The sequence below is a fragment of the Betta splendens genome, chromosome 15, assembly GCF_900634795.4.
Source record: "Betta splendens chromosome 15, fBetSpl5.4, whole genome shotgun sequence".
In the NCBI taxonomy this organism is placed as follows: domain Eukaryota; kingdom Metazoa; phylum Chordata; class Actinopteri; order Anabantiformes; family Osphronemidae; genus Betta; species Betta splendens.
Window position 1 is genome coordinate 13,357,529 of NC_040895.2, and position 19,918 is coordinate 13,377,446.

At 46.8% G+C, this 19,918-nt stretch overlaps 1 protein-coding gene across 5 annotated transcripts; it reads left to right on the top strand.

Annotated features, from left to right (window-relative positions):
- Positions 1-2,499: 2,499 nt before the first annotated feature.
- On the top strand, positions 2,500-19,274 carry add3b (adducin 3 (gamma) b). 5 transcript variants are annotated; one of them, XM_029175895.3, is made up of 16 exons: positions 7,510-8,039; positions 8,201-8,304; positions 8,762-8,999; positions 10,161-10,305; positions 10,774-10,925; positions 11,409-11,489; positions 12,394-12,543; positions 12,838-12,981; positions 13,311-13,409; positions 13,922-14,095; positions 15,463-15,723; positions 15,876-15,992; positions 16,103-16,192; positions 16,415-16,538; positions 17,509-17,604; positions 17,774-19,274. In XM_029175895.3, the coding sequence occupies exons 3-16, from the start codon at positions 8,799-8,801 to the stop codon at positions 18,022-18,024; spliced, it is 2,085 nt and encodes a 694-aa protein (XP_029031728.1). In that variant the 5' UTR covers positions 7,510-8,039; positions 8,201-8,304; positions 8,762-8,798; the 3' UTR covers positions 18,025-19,274. The 5 variants fall into 5 exon arrangements, with proteins under 5 accessions (XP_029031729.1, XP_029031725.1, XP_029031728.1 ...); XM_029175896.3 differs by lacking the exons at positions 7,510-8,039; positions 8,201-8,304 and adding an exon at positions 2,500-2,845; XM_029175892.3 differs by lacking the exons at positions 7,510-8,039; positions 8,201-8,304 and adding an exon at positions 3,580-3,650.
- The last annotated feature ends 644 nt before the right edge of the window (positions 19,275-19,918 follow it).

The following is a 19,918-nucleotide window of genomic DNA, read 5'->3' on the forward strand; positions in this document are numbered from 1 at the left end:
TGCAACCAAACAACAGTTAATTGCTTTGTGCCTGTGACAGCCTCTTCAAGTAGTTTGAAATTGGGTCTGACAGCGCCCTGTTCCTCCTCCAACATTAAGTGAAAACCCAGCCGGGGCTTTGCCTTTAAGATCAGAGTCTTCCTTTGCCTCTGAGGCGAGCAGCGAAGGCGCTGAGCTCTGGTCAGGGGGCGGACGAAGCCGAGAGCGTCCGGCCGGTCAGCGAGGCAGAACCTGATTACCATTCCGGCTCCGTATGCGCCGACCCGTCCACGGAGCCCAAGGTGTAAATGACGAAAGCGGGCGTCTTGGCGAGCGCTTGAGTGACAAGCACAACAATGGCACGCTGCAAAGGCTCCAGAATACAAAGAGCGTAGCCCCGCAGCCCCATGGGAGATGCTTTGATTTATTTACAAACTGTTGGGCTCTGTGATAAGTAACAGCGGCGGCGGAGTCAAACACTGGTGGTGCAGGCACGTGTTGTTGCCAAAATGAAAGCAGCTCCAGAAAGAAGCAGGACTCACATCTCCAGCAGCTCCTCCTGACAGGAGCCGGCTCGTTTGTCCCAGACTATCTCTGCCGCCGCCATCGCGCCGTCCTCCTCCCCGCCGCAGATTAAGGAAGCGCCGTACGCGCATCAGCCCCTCAAAGGTGTGCGTGCGTGATTGTTCGCACGTTTTGAAGAGATGCTTGGTTTTGACGCCAGTGCTTCTGACAAGGCAGCCACTGGTACAAATCATTCCCCCTGTAAAACCTTTTGGAGTCGCGCCGCCGCTTTGACTCTTTAGTTTCACAGCCTGTTATAACCTATTATATTACTTGTTGTTCTAAGTGATGATTCCTCACTGAGACGACGTTCACATCTCCTCTCGGGGGTCTTTTATTGTGGCAACGGGAGCCAAGCTTAAAACCCACCTCCTTCATCACCGCTCAGACGTTTCATTCCAACATAACCAGGTCATCTGTAGCCCGTCTATTCCCTATAAAGCTGGGTTTATGTAGCTGCTTTGGGCTATGGCAACATACCTGACAGGTTGCCTCATGTGCTGAGTGATACCCTTCTGGAGCCAATTTTTGTGATCATGTCATCGCTTTTCACTGTGACCTAAAGAGCCTTCATACAATGAAGACGTTTGCATGCGTATATTCTCATGAATCTCGGAAAAAATAGTAAAATTGGATGGATGGATGGATGGATGGATGGATGGATGGATGGATGGATGGATGGATGGATGGATGGATGGATGGATGGATGGATGGATGGACAGTACTCGTTAAACTAGCATCACATTAAATGCACATACTGAAATAACACAAAACCGCTCTAGTTCTCATTTTGCTCCTCGCTGCATTTCACTGTCACTCCTCTCTGCTGAAAAACAAACTGCCCAACTCTGAAGCACGAAAGCAACCAGCCACAGACTGATGTTCCCTGCTCCCACTGCCCCAAGCTTCCTATTTTCTTGATTTTCCAGATAGGTGGGTCAGCCTGTCCAAAGCCCAAATGAGAGCGGGAGCACGGGAGCGTTTGTGACAGGAGGAGACACAGGAGGAGAGGTGACATCTTTTAGTGTCATTACGTTTGCAGAGTCCTCACTAGATGGCAGTGTAGTGTAGGGATTTAGTTTGACAAGTTTCATCAGACATGGCATCATTATTTTGGTAACTTTTCCTGTGTGTGTGTGTGTGTGTGTGTGTGTGTGTGTGTGTGTGTGTGTGTGTGTGTGTGTGTGTGTGTGTGTGTGTGTGTGTGTGTGTGTGCGTTGGGGAGGAGCTTTCTAGTCTCGCCGTCTGGTTTATTTTAATACTTGACTGCCTTCATCACACGGTGACCTTTGACCTTCATGGGTGGACCGTCCTGTGGGAGGGGTTCAGTGATTGCAGAAAGCTCAGGAAATTGATGTTTTATCAGCCTGTGCAAAGGCAACAATAACATCAGTGTGGAGGGAAGAGGGAGGAACTAAAATTAACTCATCAGCTGCGTCAAAGCCAAAGAAAATCCTTCCTGTTTCTTCCAAAACATCTGGATTGTCTTTAAATTAGTAACATCTACATTCACTGATAGCATAAATATTTATAGAAAAGTCTCATTGAGATAAGAGTTGGAATCGTAGCATTTGTTTCTCTGTGGGTTATCTTTTAGATAATGCAAACTAAAAGCCAACGATCACATGCACCCAGTGTTCGCTGGTTTCCATGTTTGCTTTGACTCTTTGTCATCATGGTGCAGCCGCTGCAGACATGGCGTAATTATTTGCGTCCACGGCACCGGCGTGCACTCGCTGGATGCCTGATGAATTCAGGTGGCGCAAAGAGGGAGAGAGCAGCACATCCCACTCGCTCACTGCAAAAGAGAGTATGTGGGAGGAGGTGAGAGCGGGCAAGTACTCACTGCAAGCAATGTCCTCAGCAGCAAAATTTAGAACACGAGGCAGCTTCTAACGCAGAGGAAAAGGATTTAAAGGCGTCTCTGTTTGATAAAATGTTTATTGCTCCCAACGAGAGCAATACAGGGTGATTTACATCTTTACATTTGAGCTCGCAGAAACCCGTCCCTCCCATTTTCGGCCCGGTTCCAGCCCGGTTCACTTCCATCTGAACGCCCGGTCTCCTGAACCTCCTCTGACACCAGTTTCCCCGCTTTCCTGTGAGAATAGGCAGCTGCTGTCAGGGAGTTCAGGAGATCAGAAGCAAAGCAGCAGTCGCCTCTCAGCGAGGAGACCAGATGACCCTCCTCGGGCCGAGAATGTAAACAGCCACGAGAGCTGGTAAATGGTGGAACTGTGGGAGTTTGACGCGAAAGGGGAAGAATTCTGCTGCAAGATAAGTGTAAACGAAAACCAAAGCTGTAAGTTTAGTTCCTTTTACTTTTGAATTCTTTGACGTAGGTGTTGACTGCTGCTATGATCAAAGCTAGTATGAGATATGTGGAGGGAAAAAAGTTCCGTAAGCTAATATTCTTAGCTAACATTTCAGTTTGCTTGTTTGAAGATGCTCTGTCTGTTCTGTCCGATGAATCTGCTCTGAGGGCGGGTCTTTATTGCCCCGAACGGCCTGTCTACAGCTGCAGCGCAAGCCCCAGCTGCACGGGCTTCAAACAGCTGCTTTCAATTAGCAGCGGCCTCCAGGAACACTGCTTTGAACAGACATTTGTTGACTTTAGATGTGGGACTGGGCCGACGCACCATTTCCTAATACGTGCGACCGCTGATGTGAGTTATAGGCGGCGATAAAACCCAAAAAGCAGGTCGTGAACCGAACCACTTCACCCGCGCACTCCGCCGCTCTGCTTCCTGTTAGCATCCTTTTCTCAAATTTGACGTTAGATTAAGTTTTACAACGTCTTCAGCTTGTTGCTGAAGGATTTTATGATTATTGGGAAACGGACTCAAAATGTTTTTCCAATTTGTTGTAAATGTCAGCTTTTGCACTACACGTGCAGGATTTCAGTTTACGACGTTGCTGAGTTTAAAAATCACCCCCCCATTTCCCCCGTGACGTGGGTTTAAACACGACAACGTTCACGGGGTCCATTAGCAAGCGTGCAACCTCAGCCGTGGTCGGACGGAACCACACTCCAACCACTACATCTCCAACATGGACGCGGTCCAAAGGCAACCACTACAGGGAGGACAGCCAGCTCCTCCACTTAGGTAAACAAGGGCTGCCTCAGTGTGTGTGTGTGTGTGTGTGTGTGTGTGTGTGTGTGTGTGTGTGTGTGTGTGTGTGTGTGTGTACGATGACATACACCCGAGCGCCGCCAAGGCACCGATCCAACTGTAACAATGTAAATTGTTTCAGGTTCAAAGTGTGCTCCGTCGCTGCCACCCACCCTTCGGTGGGAGTGGAGCAGGGCCATTTTTAGCAACTGGTGGAGTGATATATTCTGTGTGAAGACATCACAAACAATGGCATTGTTTTGGAGCAGAAGTAAAAAAAAAAAAAAAAAAAGAAACATGGTGGAACTTTTTCTTCTACCTTCCTTTTTTGCTAGGCTAAACCCAAACCTTAGCTTGATGCAAATGTGCATTTTAATGTAGAGTAGAGAAACGCAGTAGCATTGAAGCGTATGCTGGAGTAGAACCAGAACTGTGGAGTCCAGGCTCTGATCACTGGCTTAAATTGACATCTATTAAGTTACAAAGCACCGTTTAGAGGTAATATAAATAGAAACATGTCAGCTTGATTATGTTTGGATGTCACAGAATCACAGAGGACTGCTTTAGCTCAGATAATTGCCCCAGAGATAATTGAATCAGTAAGAATTATACTCTCTACAGTTTCTGTGTGATCTGAAGCTCACGACGACAAGCAGCAACATTTGGTTGATTTCTGGTGGAAACAGGAGAGAGTCGTCAACTACTCAGGTCTGAAACCGACGCACAGCGACTGCGCTGTCCTGTGGTTATAAACAGCGCCTTGCACTCGGGGTTAAGGGTCACTGAGCTGATGAATACTGCGTCTGACAGTGGCCAAAAAGTAATTATCAGAAATGGAAATCTGGACGGAGGCCGGCACGACTCTGAAAGGGTTATGGCCATTATTTCAAAGATGTCTCTGCTCGGAGGGGAACACTTCAATCTTGTAGAAAATCAACAAAGAAAGGCCAGCGTTGGCTAATGAGCAAATCCAATGGCCCTTTGCATTTGACTCTCATTACAACAATTGCAATTAGTCAAAGCAGGCAGAGCGGCCAGAGCAGTGTTTGCTCATTTTACACCTCTTGTTCTTGACACGTATGGATAACACCCTCTCCTCTATAATAGTGGATGATATCTGCCATCATTCACTCTTCTCCTAATTTTGTCTCAGACCAGAGAAGGCATAAGGGCTGGTTTCCATGGCAACACGGCTAGTACAAGCATCTAAGGCAAACTTCCACCCCCCCCTCCCTCCTCGCCTAAAATTAATCACGACTAAATGTAAATTGCGGGCTGTTTGTTAGCAGCTAACAAGATGTCTGCTGCCTTTTGTGCGTTTGTGGTGACATTGGCTGTACCTGAGCATACGGGCTGAATTCAGACCATTGTTTCCTCCCTGACAGCTCATACAGCAGACAGGAGATTCAGATTTCAGACTTGTACGTGTTTTTTCAGACAAGACAGGAATCCATCATTTAACGAGGAGGCACTGAGTATAATAACAGCGAGCACAAACGACCTGGTTTGATGTAGTCGGGTATTAATACAAATCATCTCTTAGAATTTCCTGAAATTACTTTTAATGACTTAAATACAGCCGAGAACTATACAGACGGAGGGGAATAAAAAATGAACTGCTGTTCACTTTTGCATGAGTTTTTTTTCTTTTTTTTTCTCAAAAACAACATGTGCGTTGTGCTATTACAGGCTGTGGGCACACTAACCAGCCACAACATTAGAACCACCGGGACGTGGCTGAATAGCCGCAATTATCTCGTTACAACGGCACCTTTCAGGAGGTGGAATACATTAGACAGTCGCGGTAAAAGAAAGGTCACCTGCTCTCATGAGTCACGTTTTCCTTCGCAACATGTGGACGGTGCAGCACATACCGGGTGAATAGATGCACGGTGAGCAGGAGGCAGGCAGACGCATGATGTGTGGAGGGCAAAGGTCAGCTCCTGGGCTAGGCGCTAATGCTACGGCTAATTAATGATATTTAGTATCAGCCCGGCAATTACTCCAGATTTAGAAAAGTATGCACAACTAAACTGTATTAATTATTAATAATAATAATAGCAATTAACTAGCATCATGTTACAGAAGAAGAGCATTATGCAGATTATGGGCACGCATGTATCATTTCCTCGCTATGGCCTGGCGTCACCTGCTCCCAGCTTTTCACCTGCTCTAATGACAGCTGTGACTTTTTGTCTTGTCATACTTTGTAACTTTTGTAAAGTTTCACAACGAAATGCAGCTCTGTTGTTTTTGCTTTCCTGGGCTGCTCTCTGTTTGTCAGTTCCCCACACGCGGCAGGTGGCTGACAGCCAACGTAAAGCTAATGAGAATCTATTTTGTGTTGTCGAACCAGGATAGCTATAGAAAACGGGAGAATTTATGGGCAGTGAACTCACCACAGGGGGAAATTTAGAGTCATTATTCAAAGCTTTGTTTGCTAGATGAAGGTCTATACGTCGTTATATCTTCAACCAAGCTGGTAAAAGAGAAATTCATCATTTGTTACATCAATATTTAAATAGTTTTATGGCAGTATCCCTTGAATTTGAAATGCTGTGGTGATAATAGCCCCCATTTCATACATCCAGTGTTAATGCCTATTGATTTGTCCGGGAAAAACGCATGTTTGCGGGTGTGTTCGGACAATCTTTCCAATGGAGCCACTGGCTTGTGACAAACCTGTGCTTTTATCTGTGTACATCAATACGCTCGGCAGCAATCTGTATGAATGAGACGCCGGCTAATAACAGCTGACATTTGGTCAATGCTTCCAAGACAGACTACCGTCGCTGAAAAGTTCAAATAGCCAGCAAGAATGTGGGGGCTGGCAGTTGGGATTATGTTGAGTGCCTGTGTGTGTGCGTGTGTGTGCGTGTGTGTGCGTGTGTGTGTGTGTGTGTGTGTGTGTGTGTGTGTGTGTGTGTGTGTGTGTGTGGTTTTGGTGGGAATCCTGCCAAAAAGCAAGGGAGGCAGGGTTTCAGGTTTTGAGGGTCACGCTGCTCTGGAGTGAGAAAGTTCTGCTTTTCATTACATCAACCCATATGTCTGCGTATCTGCTCCACCTCCCAGGCTCCGCTCCGTTTCCTGGAATTGTTATGTCAGGCCCTGACGACGCCCCCCCTCTCTTGCTGTCAACCTCTAAGATATGTGCGCCTGGTTGCGCGTTATTAACGAAATCAAGCAAATCAGGAGTTGCATTCACTCGAGATGGATCCTTCTGAATATTCGAGCTCTAAAACAACCGGCGAGGCAGAGAGGAGTCGGGGAGACAGAAGGGACGCCGGCTCCGTTTAGCGAGATCAATCTGCACAGCTTTGCATTTGCTTCAATCGTCATCTCTTTTTCCAGTTTACAGAACGAAAACTGATTTACTTCACACAAGGAAAATGTTTCTGTGACGGCCCAGCATGAGACGCCATCATTAGACGTTAGCGTTACTGTTCTATCCTGTTCACTAAAGCACAGCTGCCACATTCAGCGATGGCACCTTTTACTTTATTTATAATCAGTAGGAAGTATTTTATACAAATATGAGCACGAGCGAAGGGTTACGCACATGAACCTACTTTCTGCATAAGTGTTACACGTGGAGGCAATAACAACACATGTTTGTGAACGTGAATAAAATCCGGAAGAGTCAAACGTCTTCTCTGGGAAAGAACATCTGTGTTTCATTTCGTCTTTGAACAAACATCCTCTATTTCGGGAAACTTTTTCTTTTCTCTTTCTCTTTTTCGTGGAGGTGCTCACATTTTGAGGAAAGCAGCCGTTCCGGCTTTGAAGAGCCGTGTTTCCGTGTGTCTGGGCCGTAAAGCTTTGATAAGAAACCCTCTGCCGAGCCGAGCTGCCGTGGGAAAAAAACGCGGCTCCTCTTATTTATGAAACAAGGTGGCAGGAGTTAATGACTCACACACGGGAGACGGAGACCTGGAGGGGATTAATGACAAACCTGCACATCTTCACCAAGAAGTGAGGCGACCATAATCATTTCATTCTAGGGGGGATATAACAACAGATGCGACCGTCCTACAGAAATAGAGGGAAACTCCAGCGCGCCGCCGTCTGCTTGCAGCCGCTCCTTTATCCCGCTGCTGGGGCCTAGTGGGTGGATAAGTCACATGGCCACTTTTCCTTTTTCCCACACAAACACACCCACATCCTCCTCCATGCAGCCGCTCTTCAACTCGCAACTTGCACGCATCGGCCAGTCCGCTCCGTCTGGATACTGGTGCAGCACCAACTTGCGCCCCGCGAGCTCTTTCTCCGCACAATGCGTCCGAATGCGGAGTGACGCACGCCCGCTTCTTCAGCCTTTTTTCCCGTCGGAGATATTCGAGGTCCCGTCTTTCGGAGGGACTGAGTCCGAGAGCTCACTTTCAGGTAATGCCAAACTTACAGTAACATTTTTCTCCCGCGTGGTTTTTATTTGCTCGCTCGTTTTTTTTTTTCCTGTTTTTTTTTTATATGGAACCTGTGCGCTTCGCGAAATGGGACTTCGGCTCGGTTCGCGTTACTTTTCGCCTTTGCACATGGGCTTAAAGTTGTAATCTGACGCCGCGCGTGGACGCGAGGCAACTTGGACCCATTTCGTTTCTAGGCCCGAGTTGCTGCAGCGCGTCTCCGCTGCCTTCACCCCCACATCCAGGTAACGCTGCGACACCAAATGTGCTAATTGCTATTCAGTCTGGCTCATTTACATGTGACTCAGCTTTGTTTGCTGTTGGGGGGGGGGGCAGTGGAAGAGGGGACACTTCCACTGTGACCCCCATCTGTGTGGATAAGACCGATGGAAGGTAAATCCTTTGATGAGGACGGTTCTTAGGGAAGTGAGTGGGAAGTTCATTCAGTGTTTTTAATGATTGTTATTACATATTTATAACAATATTAAAGCTCTGACCATCTTCTCTCTACATCAATAGAGATGTTCTTACAAAGCACCATCAATCATATAACAATGTTCTGCTTCCTTTTGTCTCCATTCCAGTAATTACATGAGTCACCGCTGCACACATGCAGTGTTTTTTTTTTTTTTTTTCTGCTGAAACTGTTGCCTTGACAGCCTGAATGTAAAACAAGCTGGGACGTTCTATCCCCCCGTTCAGATTCCAGAGAACCGGTGCGAGACCGCGCGGCCGAGACATGAGCCTGGTGGACGTGAGGCACGCCGCGGCGTCCCTCACCCTGTCCTTGTCCCGCAGCGACTCCAGGGAGCGCTACCTGGACCGCGTGGACCGGGCCGACCCGGAGGACCTGCGCAGCCGGAACATGTCGCCGGACCTGAGGCAGGACTTCAGCATGATGGAGCAGAAGAAGAGGGTCACCCAGATTCTGCAGAGCCCAGTATGTAGCCTGCAGCTTCACACACACACACACACACACACACACACACACACACACACACACACACACACACACACACACACACACACACACACACACACGCACCGGTTCCCACAGCATATGAGTAATAATCTGTGTTGAAACAAGATGCAGCTTCACTCAGGTCCCATCGTTTTTCTTGTTTATGTGAAGGCCATTGTATACGCTTGACTGTCTAGTAGTGAGTTTACTGTCTACAATATCGCCACCGTCATCCTTTATAAGCACGCGGCTGCAGCTACAGTTACATTTGCTGCTATCACATATTAATAAGGATGAAGGATTAAGCTGAGTTTAATGAAGCTATTCGTCAAGACACTGTGCCAAAAAGATGTTTTTCCTATATATATATTTGCTGGCATTATTCTAGCACATGTCTGTTATCCCACAACAAAATAACAGAATAACAGGCAAATTAACACAAAGGTCCATCAGTAAAATTTCAGTAACATTCAATAGCATGAATGCACAAGAACTATTGTTAATGTAGGTGCTTATAACGTTTGTCATTGTAATAGCAGATATTATCTGAGTATAATATGAAGCATTAGGATGACAAACAGGGGTACAGTGAACACATGCCAATGAAGTGTATGGAAATAAGACGAGCCCACAGTCATCTGCGATTGCATAACAGGGCCAACGAGTAGAACTCATCACCATGGGAACCGAGTCCTGGAGCTCAGCTGCAGCACACTAGAAATAGCGCTGCTTCAAGATTCACAGGCTACTGTTGAGGGCGAAAAGCGGTAATCTTGTTAAATAGCACCTCAACACGCACATGCACACACACACACACACACACACACACACACACACACACACACACACACACACACACACACACACACACACACACACCGTTTCCAGTGAAGCCGCTGGTCACACACAGACAAAGACGTCTGCAGTGGTGTTGCCTGATTTGTGTACACTTCTAATGAGGAAGGTCTGGAAGCGGACCGGGCTCCCAGAGGAGACGCCGGAATGAGGTCAGGTGTAGTTTAAGTGTGCAGAAGTTGTCGGGTTAATGAAGTAAATACAGTTGGTGTTTGTGTTCCATCACCACTTACACGTGTTACATCACAGTCTGCCCATGCTTTCGCTTGTTTGTCTTGGCCACAGGTGTTTAAAGACGAGTTGGAGGGACTGATTCAGGACCAGCTGACCAAAGGCAACAACCCCACGGGGCTGCTGGCGCTGAGGCAGATCGCTGACCTGGTCATGGCCAGCGCGGTGGGAGGGGCCGGCCCCTTGACTTCACCCGTCAGTGAGTGGCCAGTGTGCGCCTCCATCTATCTGCTGCCGAGGCTGCTTGTCATTCACCGCGTATGAGCTGCCAGTGCGCATTATCCAGGTTGAATGTCTTCATTGTCAGGGGCCGAATCCTCAGACTCCTGTGACTGTTAAACAGCGGAGAATGCAGAAACGCACTGACAACGCTCTCCATTGTTAGTTGTCATCACGCCGCTCCCATGACCGGCCCCGCTAATGAATTATAGCAGTTTTGCCGTGCTAATTATGTTAGCGTAGCCTCTTAGCCTTGTTTTTCCCGTGGAGGTCGCGGCGGCCCGGGCTGAAAATGCATGTTTTAAAGTTCCGCTGCCAGGGCTGTAACGTTAGCAGCGAGCCACTGTGGGAAACAGCTATAAAAGCCCTTATATGGTGCAACGGGCCCAGAATATCCTTCAAGCCCTCGCTGAGATCACTGAGAAACCGGGCCTTTTTCCGCTCGCAGGCCTCGGCTTGGTGACGCCGGTCAACGACCTGTACGGGATCGAGTCTCCGTCGTTCGCCAAAGGGGAGAAGCAGAGCCGCTGCCGCCTGGCCAGCCTCTACAGGCTCGTCGACCTCTTCAGCTGGGCTCGTTTCACAAGCTCCTACATCACCGTGAGTACGGGTTCGCGGCCGCTCGCGAATGCAGAACGAGGCCTGCGCGTCTTCGCGTGAGCGCCGTGTTCTCCCGCTCCCACAGGCTCAAAGGGGGGAATACCTTTTCAGGAGCCATGTATTATTCATAGTGTCGGAAAGTTTTGTGCGTACGGCGTTCAACCTGTGGTGAACACTTATGATGTCGGGGTTTAACGCATTTTCCCCAAAGACGAAGCCTGAAGAACGGTTTCTACAGTGGTTCCACGTCTCTTTTAGCCTCAAATTGATGAATTGGCATCTTCATATTTGGTCTCCTGTTGCTTTTCAACAGTCTGTAGCATTGAGTGGGTCACAGGTACATGATGTATACATCGCAGCCTCAGTTTCAAATGTGTGGGATTAAATTAAAAACCATGACTGAATGTTGGTATTTACTAGTGCTGTTCATGTTATTGTGACCTAGATAGGTGTGTTTTTAATGATCTGTTCATTCTGTATCAGGTGCGTGTGAATAAAGAACAAGACCATGTTCTCATTAGTCCTCGAGGTTTGTCTTTTGCTGAGGTGACGGCTGCTAATCTGGTAAGCCCAGTGTTTACATCCTTTCCTTATACTAAATGTATACTTTACACCTGTTTTAGTATGGATCAGACAGGTTATTATTATGTTGCTGTACTCTTCTAGATGTGTGAAACAGGTTCGAGAGCTGTAACAGCCTGTTTTATTAATCGGACAGAGCTCAGGTTTTAGTCTTGAGTCTTTACTCCGCTACATTAAATGGAGGCTTTATACACACAATGCTACTTAAACAAGGCTGCAGCAGCAGCGTATTTCAGATGTGTTCACTGTAGATGCATTTAGCAGATGCAGAATAGTTAATTTTCACAGCAAACCTTTACAACCACTGCTTTTTACTATGCACAGCTGACTTACTGACTGGTAAGGAAATCAAATCGGAGCGCGTCCCACCACACGCCCACGAAGGCACAGTGGCGTTTCCTGCAACATAAGCTAGTTCTGCTCAAATCTTTAGTTTTCTTCTTAGACTAGGACTGAGGACTAGGACTTACTGAGTAATTACCAATTAATAATTACTTTGAGTTGCACAATTTTGACCTGCCTGTCATTCAGCCTTTTATTATTACTATCCTCATCATACAAGCTGCCAACCATAAAAAGAGCTACAACTGCAGCTAAGGTTCAGACTTGTTTACTCTTAAGAAAAAAAGACTGCTGACGACGAGCAAATCTGCAGAAATACTGCAGGTTCCAAAATATAAACAAATACTTTGTCTCAGTCGGTCGTTTTTTTTTTTTTGATAAGGGAAATACTTTCAGCAAATCTGGGAGTCCTCAAGGACACAGTGAGAAATTTATGAATGTCAACATCCTTATTTTGTGGAGTTGCTCATTGGCTCAGTCACGTCTTTAACCTGCAGACCTCCCACCGTCGTTCCTCACGGCTCTTGCGTCGCTGTCGTTCCAGGTGAAGGTGAACATCGTCGGCGAGGTGGTGGACCAGGGCTCCACTGATCTGGGTATCGACCATTTTGGATTCGCTCCCCACGCGGCCATTTACTCCATGCGCCCCGACGTGAGGTGCATTATCCACGTACACACCCCGGCTACAGCTGCTGTAAGTCTGCTCCAGGCAAATATTAAATGAGCTTCATCTTCATCAAAGCTGCTGCTAAGTGCTTATTTTGCAGCAGACGAAGCGGGCGGGATGAAAAGCCGCCCCCCTCGCTAGCTTTTTTTAAAACACGCAACCCCGGCTTTTACTAGTTCGTTTGAAGCTCGGCTGTAAAATGCACAGCACATCATGAACGTCGCCGCTTATTTGTGCCTGACAGCGAAGAATGTGCCTCTATTTTAATGCCGGTGCGTCACGGCCTCACAGTCACAGGTTGCTTCTATCCCGCGCTAACAGGTGTCCTCGATGAAATGTGGAATCCTGCCCATTTCCCGAGAGGCTGTGCTTCTGGGAGACGTGAGCTGCTTTGGTTACCATGGCAGCCTGGATAATAAAGAGGAGAAGGTGGAGTTTCAGAAAGCACTGGGCCCTACTGCCAAGGTACTGTCAAACCCCGGGACTCTATTAGCGAGAGGCTCACTTTCGCATGGGACAGAGCAGACGCTGCTCGTAAAAAAGTCATCAGTTATTAAATTGCACTGTATATTATAATGTAGCTATTATATGTGATGCCATCTGTACCTGTTGGCAAGTAAATGACAATAATTCAGACTGTGCACAAAAAACGAGGTGTCAAACAAAAGCTTTATACTAAAATTGAGCACAGTTCTTTTGCTGAAGTAACAACTATAAGGATTCAGATGTCTCTAATAGAGATAGTTTGTTATATTTTACTCGGTTCACTCGGTTGGTGTGTTGTGTGTCACCAGGTGATGATTCTGAAGAACCACGGTCTGTTGGCTCTGGGAGAAACAGTAGAAGAGGCCTTCCACCACGTGTACCACTCTCAGCAAGCCTGTGAAATCCAGGTACAGGAAGCCTGACATTCCTTTCCATTACGGCCTCTACCTAACAATGAGATTCAGTCACGCCATTTAAGTCGAAGCATTTTGTAAACTGGCCCCGATGGAGCTTCTACACATGTATGAGTTACTTTCATGCATATTAAACGCGTAAATCTCGTGCAGAATTGTGGCGAAGGCTCACGGTGCGTCTGAACAGGGCAATGTTGGATACGTGCTAAAGAGCCGTGCTCACAGTCAGAGCTACGGGGATCCCTGCAGTGTTTCTCAGACTCTCCTGCTGCTTCGTGTCAAGGAGGGACCGGCAGTGTTTTCCATCATCCTGTCGTATCGGGGCTGTATTTATTGTTTTAACATACAAAGACGGCTCAGTTTGCATGGAATCACAGACGCATAGATAACAAAAGGGCAGAAAGGGTTGAAAATGAAGTTATAATAAAGGCATGTGAGAACATTGTGTTTTATTATTTCTATATTATTTTTTGATATGAAGTGAGTGGTGTCGTGTGTGATTACAGGTGAGTGCTCTGAGCTGCTGTGGCAGCGTGGACAACCTCGTGGTGCTGGACAGGGGGAAGCTCAAACCCCTGGCGCCGGGCGCAGCCAATGCCGGGGTGGTGATCGACAACGAGGTCAAGTGGAAAGTGGGCGAGGCGGAGTTCGAGTCCCTCATGAGGATGCTGGACAACCTGGTGAGCGAACTCTGGCCCGGGCCGTCGCATTTCCCGTCTCAGATGCTTCCTCTGGAAGCGTCGGATGTAGCCGCACACTGAACCTACACGGGTTTTCAGTTGCCTAATCTGAAGATGTTTCGTGTAATTGAGTATTTTATGGCAGCTCATCTTTACAGCAATTACACATAAGCATGTAATTACTGTGACGGGCCTCTAGGCGCGGCTATCTGCCCTCTGTGGCTGAGGGGCCGTCCACTGCTCTGTTTCACCCCCGGGGTTTCAGGACTGTGCTGCTCTTCTGTCAATTCAAACCCTCTGACTCTAACTGCACCGCTAATGACCAAAGGCTGACATGTACTCTGTCTGCTTGATGTGCTGCTCGCTAACAACTGTGGCTGGAGTGGGCTGCAGCTGTGTTAGCTCTGCGTGATCATAGCCCGCCCACCCTCTCAATCATAGCTTCCAGATGGCTAGGCGTGCTGTGGGCAGACCACACAGACACTTGGTGGAAGGACTCTAATTCTCCCCACTGGGACACTGGACTCCACGTTTTGTCTCGATGACGTTTGAACATGGCACAGGGTGAAAATGCCAGTACATCCACTGCAACAGGAGGTCTGGTATTTTGCTCCAGAAGGAGGACTAGGGGAGTGGAATTATCAGTGAAACCTAAACAAAAGACAAGAAAAGCCCCGGCTGCAGTAAAGGTCACAGCTAATAATGCAGGAGGAAGAATGGAGGAACAACTCTGCACAGTTTTGCAGCAACAGAAATGAAAAAAGCCCCAGTTTTGCTGTCCTAAATCAAACAAAGGCCCGTAAAGCTCCTCTGTAATCCGTGGCCAGGCCTATTCAAAGCTTTCCCATCATCTCATCTTGTGTTTTTGTATAGGAGGACGTGTTTAAAAGCTATATACATTAAATAAATCATATTTGAAGGCTTGTGCACTTAAACGCAGCACAGAACCACAGTAAGCGCCGATGCACTGGGGCTCCAGGAACCCGTTCGGTGCCAAAAGTTTCGCAAAGTTTCGTGAATGCCTCGCTTCTGTTACGGAGGAGATTTATTTTGGTGGCAAACTTGTCATGAAACGCCAGTTTTGATTCGGATTGTAGTGTCAGGCTGCACACGCAGCACGATCACATCACTAGTTTTCTAGTTGTCTCTACGAGTCTGTGATGTCTCGCTAACAATACACGGGTTTTATCTTTTCCCTCTGAAACTGGGCTCGCCGGCAGAAGTGCTGTTTGTATATACAGTGTGGCTTAAATATTTAAAAAGCATTGTGTAAGTGGCTCTTGGGTGGCCCATGCATCATTCCCTTTTTATATTTTTTATAGCGAAGGAGCGAAAAATGCAATATTGTGTGTTTTCGGTCCTCGCAGGGGTACAGAACGGGCTACTCGTACAGGAACCCGGTGGTCCGTGAGAAGCCCCGCTCCAAAAACGACGTGGAGATCCCCGCCACGGTGTCGGCCGTGCCGTCCGAGGACGGCGAGCTGGCGCTGCGGAGCCCCTTCAAGTTCATGGCGCAGAAGCAGCAGCGGGAACGGACCCGCTGGCTCACCTCGCCCAACAGCTACTTGAGGGTCAATGTTCCCGAACAGTCACCCAGCGGGGATGCGAGCCCCAGGACCAAAACCATGGTGCGTCGACTTTCATTTCAAAGTCTAGTAAGCCAACGCTCGGGGCATCAGAGGGGAAGCGTCAGCCTGGCGGGTGTTCTTCCTTTGTGTTAGCCTGCCCTCTTGTGGCAGGCGGGACCATAATTTCATCCACTTTGTTTTTATCCTCTCAGTGGATGAAGTCTTCACAGCCGGGGAACAACGCTGGAACCCCCATAAAGATCGAGGACCCGAATCAATTCGTCCCACTTAACACCGACCCCACAGAGGTTCTGGATAAGAGGAACCGGGTCTGTTGAAAACACATGCAATGCTTCTACTGCACGGGAAATGCAACTATGCATCCAACTTATACTTTATCGTTTACTTCTTTATGAGTTTGTCTGATTTTTCTTTTCAGATAAAAGAGCAGCACAGAGGAGACCAGATGACTCCAGGACCAAAGTCTCAGTTGCTAGCAGGCATCGTTGTGGACACCACACCGGGACCCGTGAGTCTATTAAGCGTTTATATGAAAAGCCAAAGCATGAAACACGAGTTGCTGTGGTTTAGACAAAGACGAGAGCTGCTGTGATTTTGGTTACAAGAAGAGCAGAGAGTTTGCATAAACAAATGAGTGGGAATGTTTCTCTGCTTTAGTTTAGGATTATAAGCATTCTTGAATAATACCAATATTAATAATGATGTCTTTCTATGTCCTCATCTGTATCAGGCTTTCATCATCGAGGACGAGGAGCAGACCCGCTCTCTTCCTCCCAACCCTTTCAATGAGGTCACAGAGAAGGTGCTGCAGGAATACAAGAGCTTGGTAGAAAGAAAGCGGCAGGGCCACGACGGTACTTAGACATTCTCCATACATCGTCTGACCAGGTCAAACGTTGCAAAGCCTCATAGTGCCCTGTTGTTCTTTAGAGACACAGGAACCTCTGCTTAATTTATCCTCACACAGGCTCACATCAAACGCCACGTGTAGTTTATGACTTCATGATGTTTAGAGGTTAAGGTCCCGAAGGAAATTGAAACACAGAAACAAAAGACTTATTTCACAGTGTGACAGTGATGAGAGGGTTTAAGAGGAATAGTCAAAGGGAGATTCATTTCATGCAAACAGCCTTGTGACTTTTTAATGAGCTCTTTTTAAGAGTCATTAGGCCTCATCGCTTGGACATGATCTAAGTTTTAAACCTAATCTGCTAATATTTTAAAGTGTCACTTCACCCACAGTGGTTGCATATATTTCACATCTTTACTGTGCTTACTGCTGCCAGAGCACGATATCTGGGCAGTTAATTAGCCCAGTCACAGCACTCGGTTCATGCCCAGAGGAAACGCTGGAGCTACAGCCCCAGAAACAAGGTCCTTCCTGCAAAAATGCCATCGTGACGGAAATGTCAGCGCATAGTTTCGCTCTTCCTCCGAGCTGTGAAGTCGGCTCCCAGAAATGGTGGGAGATGCGCTGCGAAGACATCAGTCTTGTCAAACTGAACTCATATCCCGGTTATGGCTGCAGACGAGCAGGAAATAGCGTGCGGACGTGTAGAACATTCCCACCGTTCTGTGTCACCTTCATGTTTTTGCTGTCATGGAATCAAAACGCATTTATAGCGTATAGAGAATAATGACATGCATCAGCGTCGTCAGCCCAGCGTCTGACTGGGAATTCTAATATGGGAATCAGACATGCATCCTGGACGGTGACCTGATGTTTTCATTAGATCTGTGAGGTTTATAACCGAATGCCTATGAAATCAAAGAGCGTCATGCATTGGTCTGGTGAACTTTCCTGATGATCAAAACCTTTTACAGAAGACGATGATGCCACCGATGCAGATGAGATGACTACATTTGATGGCTCTACTATCTCCCTCTCCCTCTCTCCCATAATGACACCAGCCAAACTAGGTAATTCCCCTGAAAGTTTGTTTCAATTATTAGTTGTTTGCCTGTATTTACTGTCTCCGTGGAATAATGTGTAAAAACACAAGAAATGCCATTAATGGATGATTTAATGTGCCTTGATCTGTTTGTAAGTCTCATCCCTCATCAGCGACTTGGTCTCATCTGTTGGCAGACACAATACCCAATGGGAATGACCACTTGGCTGAGGTAGAGGAGGATCTGAGCGTCGAGGTGTCCAAGCTCAGCGTGAACGCCGTGGAGACGGTGGAAATCTCTATAACGACGAAGGAGAAGACGGGGGAGGCGCAGACCCCAGAGAGCCAAAGCAAGTCCCCCAAGAAGAAGAAGAAGAAGTTCCGCACACCTTCGTTCTTGAAAAAGAGCAAGAAGAAGAAGGAGGAGAAGGACAAAGCGGAGGCGTGAGGGAATTCCCTGCAAAAACAAGAGGTGTTCGCTATGAAAAAATCTACCTTTTTAATTATCAGCTTGATGGAGGGAAGTAGATTGAAAGAAGCGACTATCATCTAGTCACAGTCTCCCAGGATGGTGTTGTTTTAACACGTCCTGCACAATCACAGCCATTAAATCGCGAACGTCCCCCCATGAGATTCTGTGATTGACCATCCCTGAGGGGCGAAACGGAAAAAAAATGAACAATGAATGCAAAATGACATAGCGGTGGTTGCTGTTACCCATATTTTAATGGGGATGAAAGTGGCTTCATTATGATCAGATTAGGCCTGTTAAATATGTGTCAGGTTTTTTTTTTTGCACATGTTCATTGTTGAATGTAAACTGAAAGCTATTACACAAATGTAAAGATTTAATAACTACATTAGAAGTGTTTTTTTTTCTGTGGCTGAACCTCTTATAATTTTACACTGTTTAGCCTTATAAAAAGTACGATTTGTATTTGAATATTCATAGTTATACGATCTTGTAATAATATGTGTTGCTTTATATTATAGGTATAACAATCTAGTGTTTGACAGTTGAAGAAATGATTTGATAGTGTTTATGAAGGTTTCCTACTAACATGAACACGCTGTGATTGATCATACAGTAATAATCCATGTTTTTACATTTATATCGGTGGTATTGTTTTCATGGTTGCTGCTTTATTGAATTTGTGAAGAAAGGAGTGGAGCGAGGCCGACAGCGAGAGTTCATCTCAAAGTTTGTGGCAAAGTACCCAGAAGCTGTTTGGACGTTGGCGAAGCGAGTGGTGGAGGCTGAAGCTCAGAAAGTCGAACGTGACGGATGTTTTTGATTGATTTGGTTGAACTAGACAGCTAACAGCAATATGTTGACGCTTTTCTTCATAGCCACCGAGTTTGATATTACGTATAATAGAGGATGAAATGCTTACGTCCCACTTCATAATGTGAATGGTTTGTTTTCCCCCACAGGGAGTGAACTCTGCCTTTGTGTATTGTTTGTATTTGTGAAGTTCATTTGTTACACTAAAACCAAATGTTAATGTAACACCGAAATGTGACAGTACAATCTAATAACAGTACTTTAACACTACTTTTATCATGTTTTGATTAAACGCTAATTAAGCTCCTCCACAGCGCTACATCAGAGTCAAAGCTCCATCAAAGTGAGTCCTTTAAAATCGCCTTCAACCTCATAATAAACCTTGTAATAAAAGCTGGGGTGGACTTCCAAAACTGTGTTACTGCTGCCTGGCTCAACGGCCTCGTGCATTGCTGCGTAGATATTTTTTTCTATTTCACCTTCACTGTTTCCAATAGATGAAGCATAACTTATGCAGCTTAAAAGCAGTGTCCCCCCTAAAACAATGCTGCCTGTTCACAGGGCTGTGAGACGTTGTATAATCAGTCCCCAGCAGCCATATTAATGCACATTGTCATGCTAATCCACTGAGGGGCTGTGAAGACAAAGGGGATTTGGTGTCGCCAACAGGTGTTCATGTTGGGGGAGTGGACCTACGCCACCTCCATTGTGCCAACACCTTCACCATAAGGTGCCATAAGGTCAAAGGTAAGCGCATGGGAAGACGTGGACCTACAGGCGAGTCAGCTGTAGCAAATGTAAACATTTTAAATTTAAATCCTAATTGGATTTGTTTTGTCGTGAAAATAATAAAGGGGGGGGGGGCTGCTAAAAAAAGGGCCGTGACAGCTCCTCACAATGTGTAGATGACAAGGCTTAGCGCTGAGCCCGCCGTCCTCTGACAGCACTAAGGAGCAGGTGACACACGTCTGGCCTGCTGCTGTGACCTCGGGGCAAAGTGCAGCCATTGTCCCACGGAACAATGCCTCGTGCGAGACGCTCACCTCCGCGGACCACC